This window comes from Megalops cyprinoides, chromosome 2 (assembly GCF_013368585.1).
Source record: "Megalops cyprinoides isolate fMegCyp1 chromosome 2, fMegCyp1.pri, whole genome shotgun sequence".
In the NCBI taxonomy this organism is placed as follows: domain Eukaryota; kingdom Metazoa; phylum Chordata; class Actinopteri; order Elopiformes; family Megalopidae; genus Megalops; species Megalops cyprinoides.
This window is the reverse complement of record NC_050584.1, coordinates 35,834,429-35,856,579: the sequence shown is the minus strand read 5'-3', so window position 1 is coordinate 35,856,579 and position 22,151 is coordinate 35,834,429. Positions and strand designations below refer to the sequence as shown.

The 22,151-nt window shown below is 36.5% G+C and overlaps 1 protein-coding gene across 3 annotated transcripts in view; it reads right to left on the bottom strand.

Moving 5' to 3' along the window:
- The window catches only part of si:ch211-51h4.2, a 122,871-nt gene that overhangs the window by 53,886 nt on the left and 46,834 nt on the right, over positions 1-22,151 (bottom strand). For all 3 annotated transcript variants that reach the window (XM_036554964.1, XM_036554955.1, XM_036554972.1), the window contains one exon: positions 19,828-19,951. In XM_036554964.1, coding sequence (XP_036410857.1) covers positions 19,828-19,951 — 124 coding nt within the window. The remainder of the gene's footprint in view (positions 1-19,827; positions 19,952-22,151) is intronic.

Sequence of the window (22,151 nt, the reverse complement as noted above, 5' to 3'; positions counted from 1 at the left end):
GGACTCTAGTTTGACAGCCATTTGGGTAGATCAGAACATAATTACTTTATAAATTACTTCATAATTTACCCACATATGTTATTTTATAATTAAAAAAAAAAACCTTTTAATTTACTATTTTATCCTGTATAATGCATAATACACAATAAAAGACAGATTTCCAACTTCTGCCACCTTTTGCCTGGATAACCTAAGACTTGATTTATCATCTCTGACTAATTCTACAATGATTTCTATTTGTATAGTGTGCCTACACATAAAAGATTTTTACAAAGATTGAGAGAAAACAAATGAGCTTTTTGTGAGAATGTCACACGATGTTCTAATATTTCCCAGTATCTGCATACCAATGTAGTTTATTAATGGTCTGATCTTGTGATGTACTTTGATGCTTTGGCTGGCTCGCTTGTCACAGAAAAGGAGCTGTCAGGCAATGTCCCTGTTAATTTCTGTCTTTTGTAAAGTAATGTTTTGCTTCCATAAAACCTTTGTACAGGTTAAACCAACTTCAAGGATTTTGGTGCTTTCATGTTTGACAGCTTCCGTTTGACTGGATTCATCTCTCAACCTAGAGCAAATTATGATTTTCAAAAAATTTCCGGTGCTGCTGGTGCCCCCCCAAACTCATCAGGTACTACTGATGAGGAGAAAAGTTAAAAATGGAAGAAAATCGTTTTCTTTAAAGTCTGAGAAGCACAAAGATTATCCCCATGAGCTGTGAATACTTCATGTGATCACAGGCTAATTTAAGGTATGACTGAAAATGTATTTTATTTTTTGTGAATATACATTAGTTACTTAGCTCTTAAGCTACATTCAGGCTGCAGCTAAATGTGTCTGATTTTTTTTCCCTCATATGTGGCTCAGTTTGGATGTTTTTAGAGCAGTATGAACAACAAAAAACACATGAAGTCCCATCTTTTCAGTTTTGATTTGGCCCACATGAATGTGTGGAAATAAATAAAATATCTAGCCATGCAGCTTGCATACATCCTGTGTATAAACGCTCGAAAGGGAACGTGAAGGGAATGTTATTTTATGATACCCTGCATGTGACAGGTTACCCTTATCATTATAATTCTGTGTAATTAGGCATACGTGATGACTTTTGTTGTTTATATCCGCATGTGGGACATTTCGTGACAGAGGTCCATTCACACAGACATGGGATATGAATCACTTTCAAAAATGGATATGGATAGTCAAAAAAAATGGATATGAGCAACAATGTGAAATAGAGCATTAAAGCCTCAAGTCTGAACACAGCATTAATGACTTACATAGTGCACAATTTTACATAGCTACTTAAACAATGAATGAATGACTTACAAGTTGATTTTGCAGAAATGGCAGAATGGACATTCTGATACTATTTAATATACTTGGAATTTTTAGACAGTTGCAATGACAATTGCAATGGTACAGAACCATACAGTATATTGTTATTATGATTATGACTATTAATATTATATGATAATATTATGAAATCTCTCATACAGTACCACAGACGTTATCTCTCTGTTATAAGAGTCATGAAATATTTCACAACAGTAAATTAATATAGTCTGTAAAAGCATTTGTTTTTGAAACTTTTTTCCAAAGATCCAAATCAAAAAGATTTCCAAAGCTTTGGGTATCCCACAAAGCTGTGTGAAATCACTTATCAAGAAGTGAAAGGAACACAAAACTACCCAGAATCTTTGTTGACCAGGTCATCCTTTAAAACTGAGCAGCCAGGGAAGAAGGCCATTGGTCAGAGCAGCAACTAAGAGGCTGTGGATAACACTGAAATACGTACAGTGTTTCCTGACTGATATGGGAGAAACTGCAAATGAGACAATTGCTCAGGTACCTCACAAATCTGGGCTGTATGGTAGTGTGGCGAGGAGGAACTTTAAAAAATGTCATATTAAGTCCCATTTGGAGTATGCAAAAAGGCATGTGGTAGCCTCTGAGACAATTAGGAAGAAAATTTTGTGGTCTGATTAAATAATGCTAAAAGCTATGTCTGGGGAATGAAGGGCACTGCTTATCACTCCGACAACATCATCTTCACTGTTGTGTATGCACGTTATGGGGTTGCTTTTCATCGGCATGGACTGGAAAAAAGAATTCATGGTGAAAAATACAGGCAGATCCTTCAGCAAAACCTAGAAAAGTCTGCATAAAACTGCATGAAACTAAGATGGTGATTCATCTTTCAACATATCAATGATCCCAAACACAGAGCCAAAGTAACCTTACAGCGGCATAAAAACAAGAAAGTGAACATCCTAGAGTGGCCATGTTAAAGTCCAGAGTTAAACCCAATATAAAATTTGTGGTAGAAACAGAAGACTGCTGTACACTGCCAGTTTCCACATAATGTGCAACAACTAGAGCAGTTTTGCATGGAAGAGTAGGCAACATGTGAAAAGCTTGTGGAAGCTTACCACAGAAGAACTGAGGCTATAGAATTGCTACAAAAGAGGAAGTAACTAAGTATTAAATTCTGAATTATTCAGGGGGTGAATACTTATCCAAGCTGGATTTTTCTGTTTTCTATTTTCCAATCAATTTTATTTTTCAAATTATTTTGTTCCATTAAAATGCACTAAACTTTCAGGTTGTAACACAACCAAATGTAGTAAAACTCCAAGTGTTGGCCAGTTGTCTTCTCAACATTTTTCCATTTCATAAATACATGATTTCTGAGTGTGCCTCAAATTAGTTCACCTAATCCATGAACAATCACACACATACTCATACACACACACACACACACACACACACACACACACACACACACACACAAACAAAACAACTCTCACACCTTGTGTTAAGAAAATATTGTGCTGTTTTGAATTACTCATTTACGATCTGTATGGGGTGCACATTTTGGACCAACCTGTATATTGTTTGTGTTGTTTTAGTTAAATAATGCATCACAGTTATGTCTTTGCAGTGCAATTGTGGATTGTAAAAGGAAGAAAGAAAATCATTGGAATGATTATTTTATCCTAATAGCACAGTCTATGAATGTGAGCTACATCAGTAAAAAACGTGCTTGAAAAACATGCACTTCAAAAGCGTGGCGTAGGTGGATTCAATTGCAATCTTCAAGGGAGCTGCTTACATTTTATCTACATAGGTTCACCAAAAGTATGTCTAAAGACTAATATAGAGTATTGAAGCCAATTAAATGTTAAATCAATTACCTTTTGAAACCATACATTTGTACTAGATTTCCCTGACATTATCATTTGCCTTCCATGTCATATAAACTAACACTGAGATCAAAGATAAGTAATGTGTGGGAGAAAGGGTCCATTTGAATTAGGGTTGATAACTCCATTAAACAAACATTTCAGGACAAACATTTTAATTGGCAACTTATTAAATTACAAAACATATTACTTTGAGAGTACCATGAATGATTCAGTTTTACTGAAAGAAAAAAAAAAAAACTAGTCACTACTAATACATTAAGTCTGCTACTTGCATAGAATTGCTTTTCATGGATATTAATTAATTTACGGCATGTTGCTGAAATAGCAGTTGGTTCAATTTTTCATTTAAATGAAATTTAATGCGAGCATCTCCTTAGTGATTCATTGATTCACTGTGCCAGTCGGGAACTGCACATTGTAGGTGGTATATTTTGATTGATCCATAATGTCACAACAGGCTATTTATGGGTAATAAGTGCAATTAGCCAGAAAACAGACTTGTATTACAGAAAACTATTCAATAACTTATCATTTTATTGCCTATGTATCGGTGGGCTCATTCGTCATGTGGGTGCTGAGCATGAATAATATTGCATTATATATGGGCTGGATATGAAATTGTAAAATATATTGCATGCATATTCTGTGAAGAATGGCACACTTTTAAAGATGAATAGAACGGTCATTGCACATTCTATCTCGTGAATGTCTAATGTATCCCTTTCAAATTGCATCTCTACGAAGCCATATTCCACTCTCACATTTCATGAAGAGGCTTGGCAGTTTTTTTCTCCTCTTTCCTTTTTTTACATCAAGAAAAGGGAATGCATTTGTTACAGTTGCCGGGTTCATTTAGGAGAAGAGCATTTCCCCTTCAATGTATTCCAAATGTTGATATTTTATTAATAAAGCTACACAGAAAGTGTCAATCAGACCTCCCGGTTTCTAGTCTTTGGGGGGTTTGCTAGAAGGCAAAAAAAAGACCAGCAGAAACCTTGGTCTCAAAGCATTGATCTGTTTGGAGTAGGTAGCACTCTCAGCAGGAACCATATCAAGGGAGAGAGCTGATGCCATGCCAGCTTCTAAAAGAGTGCAAATCAATGGGAAATAAATGTAATACCACTGAGAGGTACACAGCTCTATCACTACCCCCACCGCCTCCACCCCACCCCTGCAACACATACAGACAGACAGAGAGACAGACACACACACACACATACACACACACACACAGCCACACACAGCCACATTCTCTGATGACTATAATCCTAACCCATCGGAACCTGAGTGCTTCCTTAAGTTTTTCAAGAATCCAAATATCACTGGAGTCTCCAGTCAAGGAACCTCCTAGGTTTGAGTTGCACTGGGACTGCCTTGGTGGGCTACAGAATGGGTTGCATTAATTTAAGAGGAAATCAAGTTTGTGTGCATGTGTGTGTGTGTGTTTTAATATCCTCTGACAAGAAGAGATGACTAAAAGGGTCTCAGTCTTAATTCTAAATGTGTCCAGCCTGCTAAAGCCCATGATACTGTATTACATAGTCTGTCCCTTTTGCTATTTATTTTGCAAACATTGCTCTTTGTCTTTAAATTTTAACCAGCAATTTAATTCTTGAGAACACATTTCAAAACCTTTCACAGCTGATGTTCATGTAGCAAGTTCATTCATTTTGATGAAAACTAAAATTAGCACTAATGTGAACTTGCATGTGTGGATTTTTAGGTATGATAAAAAGAATCATCACACTGCATAGCATGGTGGTTTTGGGGAAATGACTTAACAGATTATTGATCTGATCAGTTGTTTATCATTTTTCATTGCAAAGCCAAATTGTTATTAATTACCTTATTCATAAAATCTTATGAATAATGATTAACACATTAATAAAATCCTTTTAAAATGGTTTGGCTCCATATATTTTTTCTTAGACAGGAAAGACTATACTGGCATTGCTGCTGGCAATGCTAGTGCCTAACATGGCACTGACATTATGACAGCATTTATTTCTCTCTGGGAAATCATATCTGCAAAACGCACTGCACTGATCTTAAAACACATCAATTCAGAATATTCCAGAGGTGCTCTATTGGGTTCACGTCAAGGGTGACCAGTCCATCACACATATGTTACTCTGTACCAGGAAAGTCTTGACTCAATTAGTGGGGAGAGAACATCAATAAGTGCTAACTGTGATTTTGACCCATGCTTTATCACAGCCCACACCATTGCACTGCCACCTCTGACCTGGATTAAACTATGTACTATACTGTACCTCTCTCCTGAGTACATGGAGACTGAGGAAGCAATATTGCCAACTAGCGGCCAAGAACATGAGTGGCCTTGCATATTTACATCCCTGCTCTCAACAGTTGAAAAGCTTATTCCATTCTACCTAATGGCATCAGCTATATTTAATTTTGCCCTGACATTCTGTACCCAAGGTCAAAGATGCAGAATAAGGGGAATATCACCTTGGGCATATAATTTGAATAAACTTCTGTTCACTTCTGTCTGGATAAGAACTAAGTACACGCTAAATACATGTACTGTAATATAATGTAGTGTAATGTAATGACGTTTTCATCAAATTTGGTTCATTTATTTACAAAAAATAAAATGAATAAAATTATTTTCATTGATAATTTCTAAATATATACATCCCTGGATATACTGGACCTAAAAGCTTTACTGCGGAACTAATGATTCAGTGTATGGTACAAATGATCCCTAACTTTACTGTATGCACTTTTTGTCATTCTGGATAAGAGCATCTACAAAATCAGTACATATACACTGCTCCTGGAGATGGCTCAAGATAAAGGTTCTGAAATATGATTTGTACCATTGGAAATGCAAAAAAAAAAGAGATCTCGATAATCTCCAAACAATACTAATGCAAATAAACATAGAACTAAAGCAGAAAGCCTCTGTCCTTCCACAATGGATCAATGTGTGCATGGAGCTGTAGTTATTTCAGCACCTCCAGACAATTATTCCAGATTTATTTGGTTCCTTGTTTTGATCATTTGCTAGCACTTTATTTCATTTAAGACAGAGTCATCTCTTCCCTGTTGTACCATGGATTTGCGGTTTGCTACCAGATTGCCTCCCACAACAATCTCACCACCCTTGCCTTTCTGTGTTTCATTACCGGTCATCCACATTTACATTTGGCTTTACAAGGTTACAAGGCCTTGCCAACTTACAGACACGCTTATGTGTTCCATCACTCTCAGCGGAGGAATGAAAGTATGTGAAACTGTGAGCTTGTAAATCCATGCAAAAGGAATTTCATCTAATGCAACAGCATTACCAACATCCATCTACCCTTGTAAGAAAGCAATAAAATCATTACCAGTCTTTGCACAACGCCATACTGAAAGAATGAGTGAGAACACGGGCAAAGAAGATTCAAACATGATGGCTGCATAATCTCTTCTATATTCAGATATTCCATTTAAAGGGACACATTTCAACTGTGTGATTGTGCCTATCGCCTTTAATCACTTTAGCACATGCTCATCGGAGTAAATGTTCCATTTTACAGAGAGGCCCCCGCAGATTCAGTGCTGCAATTACCTGATCACATGCAAAGTTTTGGCCAAAATCAAATCAAATTTATTTGTTACAGCACATTTTTACAAATTAGATTGTCACAAAGTGCTGTACAAATACCATAGTGGATTTCCCAAGAAGCATAGTGGAGGGAATAAAAAAAAACATAATGGTAATGTAAAAAAGAGTAATGTGATATACTGTTAATTGTAATGTACCTGTTACTTTAAGGTGATTAACCTTTTCTAATTATATACAGACTTTTACTCTTTTATTCTTTCTTTTAAATGTCATGTACATATCTACACACAGATATGTACACGACATACTGTACTTGGTTAGACAGTAAGCATTTACAATGTAAATAATCTTGCTTACAAAAGGGTGTTTCTTGGATACAAAGTATGGTATTGGAGTTTTTAAGACTTTTTAATGTTTCCGTGAATTAACGTACAGCTATTGACAATTGCCTAAGTGTTCATTCACGAAAGCTCTTTTTTGTTTTCTTTTTTAAACACCCCCTATGCTGTCTAAAAGTGGTGTCCAGAGCTTTGCTCTGTGTTTTCTGGCTGTGTGCCATGATATGAGTAAGGAGGTTTATTGATGAGGAAAGCACAGCGTTAACCCCTCCCCACGCTGCTCTGTTACCGTCCGCTGCGTCTCATCGTTTCCAGAGTACAATAGCCCGTCTTTGATTGCTGAACTTAGTTCAGACATTCCTGTGACTCTCAAATGCTCCCATTCATATAACAAAGATATTCTGGGACCTCTGGAGATGTCCTCAGACCTCCTCTTTTGTTGTATCAACTTTTGTGAGGGAACAATTCACCCACACCTGTGCAGTGAGGGTGAGGTGAACATAACTGTTTTCCCTCTCCTGTAAGTCTCTTAGCTGTAAGACTGACATTTAAAAGCAGAAAAACACAGCAGACAGTAAAAGAGGACGCTATGTAGAGGCATGACGTGTTCTACAATTTGCAGGTAGAAAGCAAGAAGGATTAACCATTAAATACATACAAATGTACACTCACACACATTCAAATGTAAATGCATCAGACTTATTTATCTCAGAAATATGAAATATTAATAATAATAAAATAGTAATATTGATATGTTCAGCTAAATTAAAGTCAGTGGAAACACTTGGTCTGTAGGTAACCAACACTGAAATTCAGAGTATCTGGACACTAATGAAAGCCAACCCAGTCATCCTAAGAATGGACAGAAGAATCTATCATGGCTGCTGCCTTCAAGTAGTTTTTTTTTTCTTAAAATCCTGCTGCTAACCATTGATGATTTAATATTAACTTAATATTAATATTACTTAAAGGTAAGCAAATAAAAGATTAATTTGTGTACAAAACTACCAGGAACCATATGTCTCTTCCTTCTGTCAGTAGGTAGCACAGTGAGTTTTTTCCCAGCTGGAGAAATACTGATAAAACCGAAGCAATGCGTGAACTACAAGTAAAATGGTGAACATCCTTCTGTGTTGTTCCCAGTCTCAGCTCAGCCTCAGCTGAGTTTGAACATTGTTCAGATACAAACAACATAAGATAAGAAGGGCTATCTTCAGCAGCCATTTCTGCAACAACGTCCACACTTCACTTATTTCTGCTTTCAGACAGAGTACAAATAAGTGGAGATGTCATCAATTCTTCAGACTTTGCAGGTCTCAGTACACTTTCAGCAACAAAGAAGCCATAACCAGGACACAACAGACCACAATAATGAGCAAGACTTAAAATCTTTGGAATAAAACATGGGCAAAATGCGAGCAACTACACAGAACTACAGCATAATACAGCATAGCATTCTGTTCTTATCTGTGTAACCCACTTAATATCCCCTCTGCTACACAGAACAAATGCATGAAATGAAAATAATGACTACAAAGGTAACCACAGGTGGGTGAGCACGCGCTTGTACACGAGAAGTCTTCATTATTTGTGAAAGGTCATGAGTTCTTAGGTTATCACTTGCAACAAACCTAAAATGTGAAAAGTGTTTTGCAGCTCCAATAAGCCTGCGTGTAATCACCTGATTTAGTAGCAACAAAACAATTTTCGCTACTTGATTATCCATGGTGATTGAGGTTTTGTGCTCTGCTAAACCTTTCACTGAGGAAAAAAATGCAACATATTGAGAACACCTGAAGGGCAGCATGGGCAATTCCAGGCTTGACTGCATCAGACCTCACTCTTAAGTAGTTTCACGAAACCTCTGGAAACAAAAACTCTCAGATACAGTGTTCAGGCCTATCTCCCCATAGCTGTTCCTAAAGCTAATCATACATGATCACACTTCCTGTATGACATGAATAATCACTTGCAGTGGGAACAATCTGCACAACACACAGATCCGGGCTATGTAACGTTGGTTTTAAACACAATGTTGGTTTTCCATTGCTTGTCAATGTTTCTTTTTATTTTTTGAAGGAATGGAACAGAGCTTGCCATTCATGTGTCAAACTGTTACTTTGTTAATGAAACGTAGCACAAAATAATACTCTTGCAAAGTTTACTTGTCAATCCTCCTCTGTGGGCCCACTAATAATAAAAATAGTAATAAAAAAGGAAAACACAAGTGTACGCATGTTAAAAGGCAAACAATCAAACATGATGACCTCAGCAAACTGACTTGAGCCACCAGAGTCAGTCTGAGCCTTTAATGCATTTCTTGAAGCAATCATTGCTCTTGGCATATAGTGGGAAGCATCTTAGCATGATTAACAGTGCTGAAATGTAGGTGCCAGCTCCTCCTACCCAATGAATGCAAGTTCAATTTTCCCCAGCCGCACCACCACTGTGGTAATGCATTTGTCACGCAGCGTGTATGCAAAATTCAAAAACGCTGCTACAATGACATCTGACTCACTTTGTTCTCTGTGAAGGGCATTCCAACAGGGAGGCAGAATTGTGACTACAGATCCTATTTTCTCCAGTAAAATCAATATTGTGTTTTCATCATGCCAATTTTTGGTCTATAGGTGGTCACCTTTGCCATCTGCATCATGTCTTGAATGAGGTAATGATGTTTGATGTAAAATGGCAGTTGAACGGCTTTCCTACAAGATGTGGTTTTGTTGTTTGATGCATTCCCACTGCAGTTTCATACTTTTCCCCTTGTTTTGATAGTGTGGCCAGTATCTTTGGCATAAAGCAGTAGTCTTTCACTGAGTCAAAGGGAGTTACCTACGTTCTTCTATGGCCATCTGACTGCAGAAGTTTCTACTTTTGTTTTTCTTCAGCCTGTTCAGAGATCCACCTCCTGTTAGGTCACCTGTCCTCTCTGCCCCCACTTCCTGTGATCTCTCGGCATCAGTGCCCATTCCCCTGTTGTGATTAGTGCTCCTCTATTCCATCACACATTCATGAATTACAAAATAAATCACCTAACTAATTGGAATATTGTAGCTTCAGGCAACTTATGCTGTCTGCAAAAATCTACAGTAACAATAAGGAGTGCAAGGCAACATCTGGAAAGTGATATTTGTGAGGTTTTCATCTGCTGCATAGATGGAGGTACTGTCATTAATTTTGACGGGGATGAAATGCATACCAAACAACACTGAAAAAATAAAAACAGAAGGAACTAATTAAGACAACCGCTCAGCCACTGCTCATTCTCCATACACAATGCATTCCATCACAAAGACGTTGAAACATTAGACACTTGTTACTGGTGCAAGCTCCAACTCAGCAGGATTGATTAAGGCACAAACTACAGCATGAATGCCAAGTTATTTTCAGACTGGCTTTTGAGAAGGACTTCAGATTTTCAATTTAAATTCGCAATGAGGTCAGAACTCAGGCTGCATAAATTTCCAACGTCAGCCAACAGCATCAGGTAATTGTTCATAACCGGTGTGTCAGCAGAAGACTGCAATTTCTTTTCAGTTGCTTAAAAGCCCAGGTATAGTGTGTTTGAGGAAGGCCTTTTTTCCACTTTGAAGGCCCACTGAAAGATTACATGCAAGAATGATGAGATACTAATAATACATCATGGCAAAGCTTTTACCCAATAGACTGCAGAGACAGGGCAGGATGACTCTGAGAGCCACACACTATCCTATTACAGGTGTGATTTACTGTGCTACATATAAAGTGAAGAAGCAGTGTGGTTTAGGGAGTGATGGTCTTCTGGGTGGCTTTAGTACATTACAGAAGCAGCCACCAGCTTGCTACCACCAACTGAGCATAAAACAGTGAAGGTAGACATGATGTTGCATGAATCCTGATCATCGCACAATCCCAATATAACACAACATTTTTTCAGTTCCTCCAATGAGATGAAAACAACATGATTAGCCCTCTAACTGGAAAAACAAATCTTTTGGCGTTCATTTTCAGAGATACAGCTGCCCTTGGGGTTCTGCTCCAACAGCATACAACAAAATTCTAAAATTACAAGGTTACCCATTTTTACTATCTGCTTTTTGTACACTGTACATGTGAGAGCTGAAAGTGAATTATTGATGCAAATCATACTAATACGCTGGGGGATTGTGCTAGTGTGACGTGATCTGGAGATGTGCTGCAGTGCTGGCGTGTGATCTCTTTGATCAAGTGGTGGGATCACGTCATTTCCTACAAGTCCCTGACCCCCCGTACTATGTGAGCAGAAGCTGAATTTTAATAAACTCTGGACACAGCTAACTATAGGAGGAAGTGCAACTAGGAACACATCTGAACTCCACAAAGCACATAACCACCGGGGTAAACACTCAATCATGGATAATTGCTACTACTTAAAAAAAAAAAAAAAACTTTCAAAGCAGTGCTGAAATCTTTCGTAATTGTTCCACAAAGTCTATCACTAATAAACCAAAGTTCAGAGTTTTTGTATTTTATTGTACTGCAACCTCATGTTTCACCCTCCCTGTGACATTTTTAAAAATTTAAAACTTGAACATTAAGTTTTCATGCGCTGCTTCTGGTAAAATGAACCTTCAGTCAAATGCTTCATACCAGTTAAGCAATATCAAAAAGCATTCCCCAGAGACGTTTAAGATTGCTATACCACATCTCATCAGAGATTAAGAAAGTTATGCTGTTGTTCTGCTGTTGTTACTCTTCTTAGTTTTGGGGCTTATTGGTGGCATTATAACAAAATATTTTCTTATCCAGTAAAATGCACATTCTTTTTTAACAAATTATGTTTCATGCAACATGACACCAAGAAAAATATTTATTGAGAGAAAGGAACACACTCACTTCAATGGATACCTTGCTATAATGTCTACTTTTCTTCATCAACTACCAAACTGTATTCCTTGTCAGTTAAATACATATAAACCAGATACATGTTTTCAGCCTGCTTTGAACTACTACAATCTTTTACATATTCTTAATGCCACTGAATTCAGACACCAATCAAAAAAACACACTTACCAATGTACATTTACTTTTTACGTGTTATGTCACAAGTTATTACTGGCACTTTGTCAGACATACTAAGCAATTAGACAGGTGGTGATATAGATGATATGCAAACAAAATACATACATGAACATAAACTGTCATGAACTGATTGGCTAAGGTTAATGTACAATACCATGGAAGTGTTCTTTTGAATAACAATGTCTTCAATAAACCTCATTGCAACTTTCATTCACTTTTTTATTGAATCCTTTGGGTCATTTGTCCTTGAAGAAGAACTGAGAAAAAAGACGAGATCGATTTTAGATTGCTTTGATAACATACAGAGACAGCTGTCCTGGAGCTACAAATCCAAAAGAGGTTAAGATTTAGCAGTTTTGTATATCAGCAAGGTTAAGGTACAAAAACACTCTGTCAATGGACTGGAGAAAGTACAAGGTCAACACCAAGACAAAAAAAGATGTATTCCTGTACTGCCTACTGAGCATAGAATGGAGTTTTCTACAGAAAATATAAGCCTTTTTCTTGTACACTACAAAATAGAAAGCATTCTTCTCAAGAATACAGGCAGAGATACCACTGACAACAAGTAATGACAGTTTACCACTGGAGTTTAGTTCCTTAAATCTAAGGCTTCACAGTGACTGATACACAAGGTAGCAGTGCTTAATTACCATTGCTTACGGCAATCTGCATGTAGTCAACAGAATGATATTCACGCTTTGCAATACTTCTTTAATTCAATTTTTAGTGAACATGTGATATGATGGCATTATATTCTGTCAGCTGCACTGTGTGACACTCGATGAATAATTCTCCCTGATTATAGGGATCCTGCAGTTCTAAAGACCCATGATTTACCAGTTTGCCAGTGAATTGTTATGATGGGGTTACAACCTTATGGATTCCTGGTATATGTATGTGAGTGAGTGTGTGTGTGTGTGTGTGTGTGTGTGTGTGTGTGTGTGTGTGTGTGTGTGTGTGTGTGTGCGTGTGTGTGTGTGTGTGTGCGTGTGTGCGCGCGTGTGTGTGAGTGAGTGCATGTGTGCTACAGCAGACAGAATGAATAAATCAGAAGAGAGAAATTGATTTTCTCAGGCATTGTGGAATCACAATCTTTCATGACATGGTGAGAAAGATTATAAATTCACGCTCCTGGCTATCCAACAGAAGTCCCTTACTGAGCAAAAAATATTGAAATTTTAAAGCAAAACATCCTTTGTGATAACATCTGAAACTTAAGACATTTTTTTTCTCATGTTCACCTTAATTAGCATTAAGAAAGGCTCTTTATGAGGTTGCTCATGTGCTTCTAGAGAAACATGATGTTCAGCATGCACAGTGTTTGTAATTACCCTTTAGTTTTCCTTCAGTATGATTTTAATTGGTATAAATTCAGATAAACACACACACTAAAGATGTGAGCTTAATGCAGTCCAGTCAGAGGACATGGCAAAAATATTTATTGTCTGCCTTAAATCTCCAAAACGCATGGGCTTGAATGAAAAATCACATGAAAATCTTGTTTCCAAAGAATAAATGACCACCCAAATGCAGCCCGTTTTTGACTTAATTATTAACAACTGATACGGAGCTCAAGATTCTATCACCGCAATGGCACTAAATTAAAGCTCCAAATTGTTCTAATCAGTGTCATTGAACTATGTGGCAACTATATTTTATTGCTGCAGTATTTTAAAATGTTTACAAACAAATTTAAGAAATTCACCATACCCTTACTCATGTACAATATTATACCAGAAGTATATAATATAGTGTACCAACTAACATGATAGCCAGACAAAATAGATAATAAACAAATGAAACTTACTTGCATTGCTCTAGTGGGGGATTTGAAAGTGTTAAAGTGAGCCTACATTAAATGTCGCAAATAAACGGAAGCTCAGTCAAACAATTAACTTACTCCTCTTTCATTGTACACTAGTGCACTTTGTGAGAATAATATTTATTTGGTAATCTACTGAACTGAAAGCCAACAGATAATTTGGTTTACTTTTTCGATAAACTAGGATGCAATTTGTGACTTAATACAAAATACTTAGTCCCTCTTTTTGCAAAAGTTCAGTTCTGGCCTCATTGAACTTCAGTTTCTAAAATGGCATGTGGTGCGAGAGCTTCTGAACCCAAAAATGCAGCCATGGACTAGTCTATTACTGCTATATGCATGTCAAAGATGGTATAAGTAACATATTCTTTTTATTGAAATATGCAAACCTAAGGTCTTACTATGTATTCTTCACTGATATGCTAGACCGTATCAACACCCTTGAAGTATATGTTCCTTCAAAGGAATTATCATTTTTAAAAGTCTGACACTATCACAATCTGTTCTTGTCGATGCAGACTGCCAGCCGTTCTTTATTAAGTCTTAGATGTTTGTCCTGCTTGCTTCTCATTTCCAGTGAAAACAAAAATAAACAAAACTTACTGTGAACACATTCTGAGAGACTATCTGGCTAAACATCTGCAGTATGGAGGCAGCAGATGCTTGGTGCTACAATGGCTGCATGCATGGACTGCAAAAAAGGTCAAGCAAGGCTCATGACTCTAATCAAGACAGAAGGTCATGGCCAATTATGATATGAATGACAAATAGGAGATCCTATGAAAACAGACCACAGTGTTTATTGATGTTTATGTAATGTCCATGAAGTTATCATTAGGTGTTTCATATTAAGGAACCTTTACTAAAGCTCCTAAAAACTATGTTCTACAACACAAGTACAACTACAAGAGACAGAAATACTTCTGGAGGAGTATCCTTAAGTCAACACAAAGGTATTTCTCAGGGGAAAAGGGGAGGTACAAGGCACCATGCGATCAAATTCACTGAAATGCATACCTACCACAACATTTTGCATTCTTCATGGATGACCAATTACAATATTCAGAGAAAGCTTAAGACTGATACTCTTACAGAATGTGACATTCTTCTTAAAAATTCTATAAACACTGCTTCTTACAGATTTAAATATTTTACCAAAACTCTTGACACCACATTTGACACACAGAGCTGACAAAATCACAGAGCTGAAAAAATGAAACGTGACGTAACTCTTGGGTTCCTTCTCTGCACAGCAGCAGGTTCCAGCTCTCCACAGGGAAAGTGAGGGTGCCTGGAAATGAGGCTCAGGAGGTGTAACACTGCCATCTACCATGGTGAGCACTCAGTTTTGGCAGCCTTAGTGTGAAGAAGTCACACGATAGAGACAATGCACTGATCAAGAGTTCTGAAGTTGCTGCACTGTCATTGGTATTCATAGCGGTCACAGCAATACTAGCCGCTGCAGTTGAATCAATCTGCAAGTCCTCGATTCAGTCTATGATTGATCAAAATACTTTTACAGAAGTCCACTGATATGAGACAAACTGATATGAAGCGTATAACTTTCAAATGCTTTTTTTCTTACAGCTAAGCCAAAAATGGTCTTTCATCTGAAATACACCATGAATATTGATTTAAAACTGATGCAGTGTGCAAGAAAGAAACCATATGCATTTTTAATGGTTTATATTTAATGTTCTTTTATGAATTAAAGGAGACAGAGCCAACCTTAACAATAAATCCCTGACTCACAGCAATTACCAGACCAACATCTGACACACTTCCTGCTCAGCTCTCCTCTTAATAATTTCCAGGCAGCCATTTAACTCATTTACATTTTCAATTGGAATCTTGGCAGAAACGTCTTCAAAAATGTCTCACATTACTGTTGACCTATCCAAAATGAAACTAGCAGAAGGTAAGGGGAGACAGCCAGAATTTACTTCTTTGGGGGAAGGGAGTACATACACAAAATTACCATGGATTTTTGAGAAATTACCACTCCATTCTATATAGCAGAGTTAGAAATGTATTTCAATGGCTATGTCATACGTGTGAGAAATGTTACATTGGCATAAACATGGTCTGAAATAAAGGACATCGCTGGGGGTTGGCAGGACAACAGAAAGAAAGGAAATAACCAATAAATTTCCAGTTAGAACAATACAAAATAGGCATGGATGAGAACCATATAAATGGGGCTGCAAATATTCTTGTACAATTTAAAATACATTACACAACTGGTTAAAAGGGTTTACACACAATGCAATTTACAATGCATAATCACAATAAAATCTGACCTATTAGGGTATCATTTATTTATTCTCACTGGCACTATATTTACTTTGCATACAGAACTAATAAGCCTACAAAGTCCACTTAGACTGTATCACCTAAAATCAGATAAAAGAAATGAAAAAAACATCATACACAATGTGTGCACATTCAGTTAATGATAATAATTTTGGCTGTAAGTAATATTGGACAGCTAACATTTTCCATAATTTCATCAAATTACCATTAAGCAACTGGTGTTGGATGTATTACAGTCATTATAGAAGTACAGTTTTGTTTCGAAATAATGTCAACTTGCACTGATTGACTGAAGGAGTTGTGGGTAATGTAACAAGTAGATTTTTAATCTAAAAAGCCTCTGTGTCAGAGCGGCATGCTTGACTGCATGATACATGATGTATGAACCAATGGCTCACCTACATAAATAATAACCACCCACAGTATGACATAAAAATAGACACTACTAACAAGAGTAAAATGAATATGAACAGTGAAAATGAATGATGAAAACGATTTGTTCACTGATAAAACATATGAAAATAAGCTCAGTATCGGGATGGCTGCCTTTTTATGTGACAAACAGCTGATCAAGATTATTCATAGCTGATTAATGAACAATGCCGACATGAAGAGCACTATGCAAAAAATTCCTACTGTATGTGGATATTATGAACACGGTGAAAGCGATGACATAAATGTCATCCTCCTTCAAGGGTAAGTGACACCCCTCTACATTCCATTTCAATTGGCATTCTGTAAACAAGGGCTATTAACTGTGTAAAAACATGAAGTTTAATGGTGGGATCAGACAATTCAGACCATGTAGGTTTGTCTATTAGGTGAAGTGTATCTACCACTGTGGCAAGCCTGGTTTTGAACACTCCAAATACCTCTGCTTCCACTATGATTCCTTGTGAGCTATTCCATTTATCAATAAGTTTCAGTTGTGTGAGAACATACTTCCTAGTTTCAGTGTGAAATTTCCCTTTAACTAATTTAATCCTATGCCCTCTTGTTCTGTGAACAAAACCTCAACTTCAAATAGCTTTTCTAATCCTCTTTATTAATCCCTTTTAAACATGTGAAAACTGAGTCTTCTTTCACTGAGACTAAAAAGATTAATTGCCTGGTTTTAAGGGCGTAAATGCAAGGTCAGGGCAAGTGCAAAGTTGTGCGGCCAGGACAACTATTTTATAGCGACTGAGTAAAAAAAACCCAGCGTGGCCCATGTGACAAGTGAGCCAGGGAGTAGTGCTTAATGAGCTGTATGTATGATGAACGCATGGACATGTACTGGCCAATCAGGCCTTATCAACTGTGCTTCAAACATGCATTTGCCAAAGCTTTGTGGCACACTGGCATTCTGGCAACAATGTACTTCAACCAAGTGCTAAAGTAGGGAGATGAGTAGTTATTAATTGTTGACATTTCAGTTGTTGATTTTTTTCTTATCCCATTCTCATTTTATTCTTATCTCATTTATAACTTTATTTCTTTTTTGGGCTGCACTGTTGCAGAGTTGAGTGATTTACAAATAAAGAAAATCTCAGTCTAATTAGGTACATTATCTATATATCTATCTATATATATATATATATATATATATATATATATATATATATATATACAGACATTTACATTTATTAATTTAGCAGACGCTTTTATCCAAAGTGATGTACAAAAGTGCTTATAGTGGGCAAACAGGCACAAGGGCAAGATGTGTACAGGTAATACAATGCATATAGTGCTGAAGCAGAGCACAAGGTTGGTGTAGCGAGCCAGAGCTAATCTGATCTAAGGTTACATGTATCAAATACAGTCACTGGGACAATAAATTGCCGCTATACTACTTAGGCAAAAAATATGCTATATACTGTATATATATATAATTGTGTGTATATATATATACACACACACACACACACATATATATATATATACACACACACACACACACAAATCTACATACAGAAGGGAAAGCTTTTGCTACCTATCCAACTATGCCTGTATGTCATGTATCTGACAGTGGGCAGATCAGAAAATAATCACAGCCTGCTAAATACACAACAATTGATGCTGAGGACATACTGAACAACTAACAGTATCAAAAGCATTGCATACCTGTGATTTCATGCTTGCTGTATACATTAATTGCAACACATTAAGTCACTACTATTACACTTTGTAGTGAGGCAAACAGTACTGATACAGCAGACAGCAAACTTCTTTTGTTTGGTTAGAAGATAAGGATAACAAAAACAAACAAAGAATGGCATCTCAAAGTAGAAGCCTTCACATGAAATCATAATAGTATAAACAGTTTTACATCCTTCTCTGTCATTTCAAGCTTGATTGAGAGTGGGTTTTGTTTCATTTAGGGCCCATTAAAACAGCAATACATGAAGAAATGTCTAGTTAATTTTGTGAGAGACTGCAATGACCACATTTAACAATGGTCAAATGAAGAGATACTATGACAATTTTCCATTACTATATCCATCGTGTTATATCACAGTAGGACTCAGATTTAGGTTTATTACATTTAAGTACTTTTCCAGGTATGAGACCGTGTTACTATGGCATTTTCATCTGGCGAAGTTGTATGTGTAGTGACTTTAACCATAGGGGGTGAGAGCAATGGGAATGCTAATATAACACATTCCTTTAGCCTCATAAATCATGTGTCAGAATCCATTATTACTTCTTAATTGTAGTTCATTAACTTTGCAGTGTCATATCCTTGCCTTCAGTCCTATTTATTAATTTCCATCCAACTTCACAGTAGTTGGATTAATGAATCATAGACATGATGAACATCATTCATGCTGCAATACAGACAGAGCACACTAAGTGGAAATACAGAATATGTGCTACATTCTACACCCCTTGGCCCTAGGATTATACAATTTGAGCTGATTCTGAATTGTGTCCTTCTTTGGAGTAATATTCTCTATCAAGAATTACTCAGTGGCCCATTGCATCCCTTTTATAGTTTACTGTAATTAGGAATGCTGAAAAAAATGAAGGAAATGGAGACATTGAAACATATCTAAACATCCAAAAAATGTATTTAATAATAGTTGCAATGGAATAACCGGAATAATTTATAGAAAGTCGGTGAAAAAATGTATTTAGCTTGTCACATACAATATAAATGAACCCTGGTCCACTAACAAGTCAAATGTTTTAAAAGCAACTTAGCTATGCTTTGCTTATCTCTTAAGGAAGCAAAGACTGTCACTTTTTAAGAATATGGTGAATATTAAGTAATCAAGAATAATCAAGATTCACAAAAAGCCTCAAGCAAGATGATGACTGCAGATTCACATTATTATTATTGTGGTTATTGCTCTCCTGCAATAATAATAATAATAATAATAATAATAATAATAATAATAATAATAACACATATGTAAAACAGTTCATTTGCTCAATATGTCTGCGGTCTTTAATCTGCACTGACGCAGATTTCCAGCATCAGCAGTTTCAGGTGTGACAGAGGTTGTTTAAAAACAGGTTTAAATTCAATTCTTTGCTTACCGTGACAATTAGCAGAGTCCCTTTGAGGAGGGTCAGCAATGATGTGATTGGCTGAATCACAATCTGAGCCAGGAGAATTCCCAGAGAAAGTATCCAGGTGAACACAGGAATAACATAAATATGCCTGCAAATAAGACAAATAGTTACAACACACATTATTCATCTAAACTGTCCCATAAAAATAAATCCTGACAGAAAACAACGGCATGCCTGCTTTAATACATGTCACACATGGTGACAACTCAAATTTGCTTTTATTTCTTTCAAAGCAACAATTACAATTCATGTGCAAAAGTAAGATGTCCTTAATCTCTTCTTAATTCTCAAATTTTATAATTAGTACACAAGAATCAACCAAGAATTAAAACTAATACTACTTACTACTTGCTAATTACCACTGATGCAAGTATGCACAAACAGTCGTTCAATAAAAACTGACAATATGTCAATGTATTGGGCATCATAACATTTTAAATAATAATAAAAAGAATCCCACGGTCCACACAATGAAACACTTATACACACTAAATAGCCATGAGTTCCAGATTTTGTGTCTAATATAGGAACACTCACATGTTCCTATATTAGATGGGTGCTCTGACACCCTTCACAATGAAATATCACCTTTTCTCTAACTACTTAGTTACGATATGCTTTTTTTGCTAACACATTCCACAAAGTGTCTCACATAGCACTACTTATAGCTATCTAAGCACATAAACCATAAACATTCATAAAAATGTCTGACATTTGACAAAGGCTGTTTTAAGTTATGCTGTTCACCATCCATATTATAAGTGGCATTCCCATAAAATTCTAATTTAGTGGCATAGTATATCCAACAACAGTTTAAATCAGCTGAAATAAGTGTTAATGAAGGTTAATGTAATACTTATGGTGTTTTACACACTTCTTATGTAGGAATACTTACGTATATCTATTAATATCACTAATATTTAACACACTAACACCACACAAACTCTGCACACATACTGTGCTCTACAAGAAAAGCTACCATTTTTACCATTTTCTTAAAATTGTAAAACAGATTTTAAATATAAACTGCAACATTTCTTAAGAAACTAACAGTTTTCAGACTCTGTGAATTCTTTAATCATAACCATTTTTAAAAGAAAAAAAAAAATCCATTTAACAATATTATTCGGTAGATAAGCCTTGAAAGGAGATCAAACAGGTGAAGACGGTTAAGCACCAGAGATATTTCAGTAACCACATTGCTTGGAAAGGCCACCATATTAAAACATGATTTTGTCATATTGGAACATCACAACTGTACTCCATGACACCTTCCTATCTAAGGTAGAGTGAAATGTGAAACTTTTTAAAAATGGAAGGTATTTTTCCAACACATTGATCACCCGAGAAATCCTTCCAACTGATGGCACAACACTGGAGCAAATGAGAGAAAAAATACAATTGTCTTTGTATATGTAACCTCATCTAACCTTAGATCAGATATGTAACCTTCCTTATGTAACCACTACCTGCATTGTATGACCTGTACACATCTTACCCTTGTGCCTGTTGCTCGCCCACTATTTGCACTTTTGTACGTCGCTTGGATAAAAGCGTCTGCTAAATGAATAAATGTAAATGTGAATGTAAATGTCTTACTGTACAGGAGTAGGTGTGTGTGTGTGCGCGTGTGTGCGTGTTTGCATACGGTGGGAGAAAGTTGTGAAAATGCCAGCTTATAGCACAAAGTTTATATGGGCTCAATAACTATGGTTCATCTCCAGGTAACGACTTCATACTGCTATTAAAGCTAGATGATTAAAGTGCCACAGGGATTCAGACTAATAAATCTAAAAGAACATCTCTTAATCATATATTGTAAGGACATGATGCTCATAAACTCTATATGATAGTGCTTTCAAAGGGGCCTTTCTGCATGTTAATGCATTTTAGTGAACACAACATCAATAGGATTAACTTCCTGATGCTAGAATGCAGTGTAATTTATCTGAATCACACTTTGGAAGGTGAAATAACCTATTGATTTGTACTTCAAGGGTATTGCTTTAAAGTCGACGTTTTCCTCCAATGCACTGCCCTGCTTTTTCTGAATATGTAACCAAGCAGATGCATCAGCCTATAATGTGTTCTTAATGAACCATTCAAGCATTTGCGTGGGTACGGCCTGCAGAAATGGAAAAATGCTGTGAATAATATTAAGGTTAAATATTTACTGGAGTGTAACAAAATAAATTACCTTTCCAAAGTGATAAACGCAATTACAGGAAAAGACCATGGGGGCGAAAACTGAGATAGGGGTTCACATTAAATTAACACTTGGAATCATC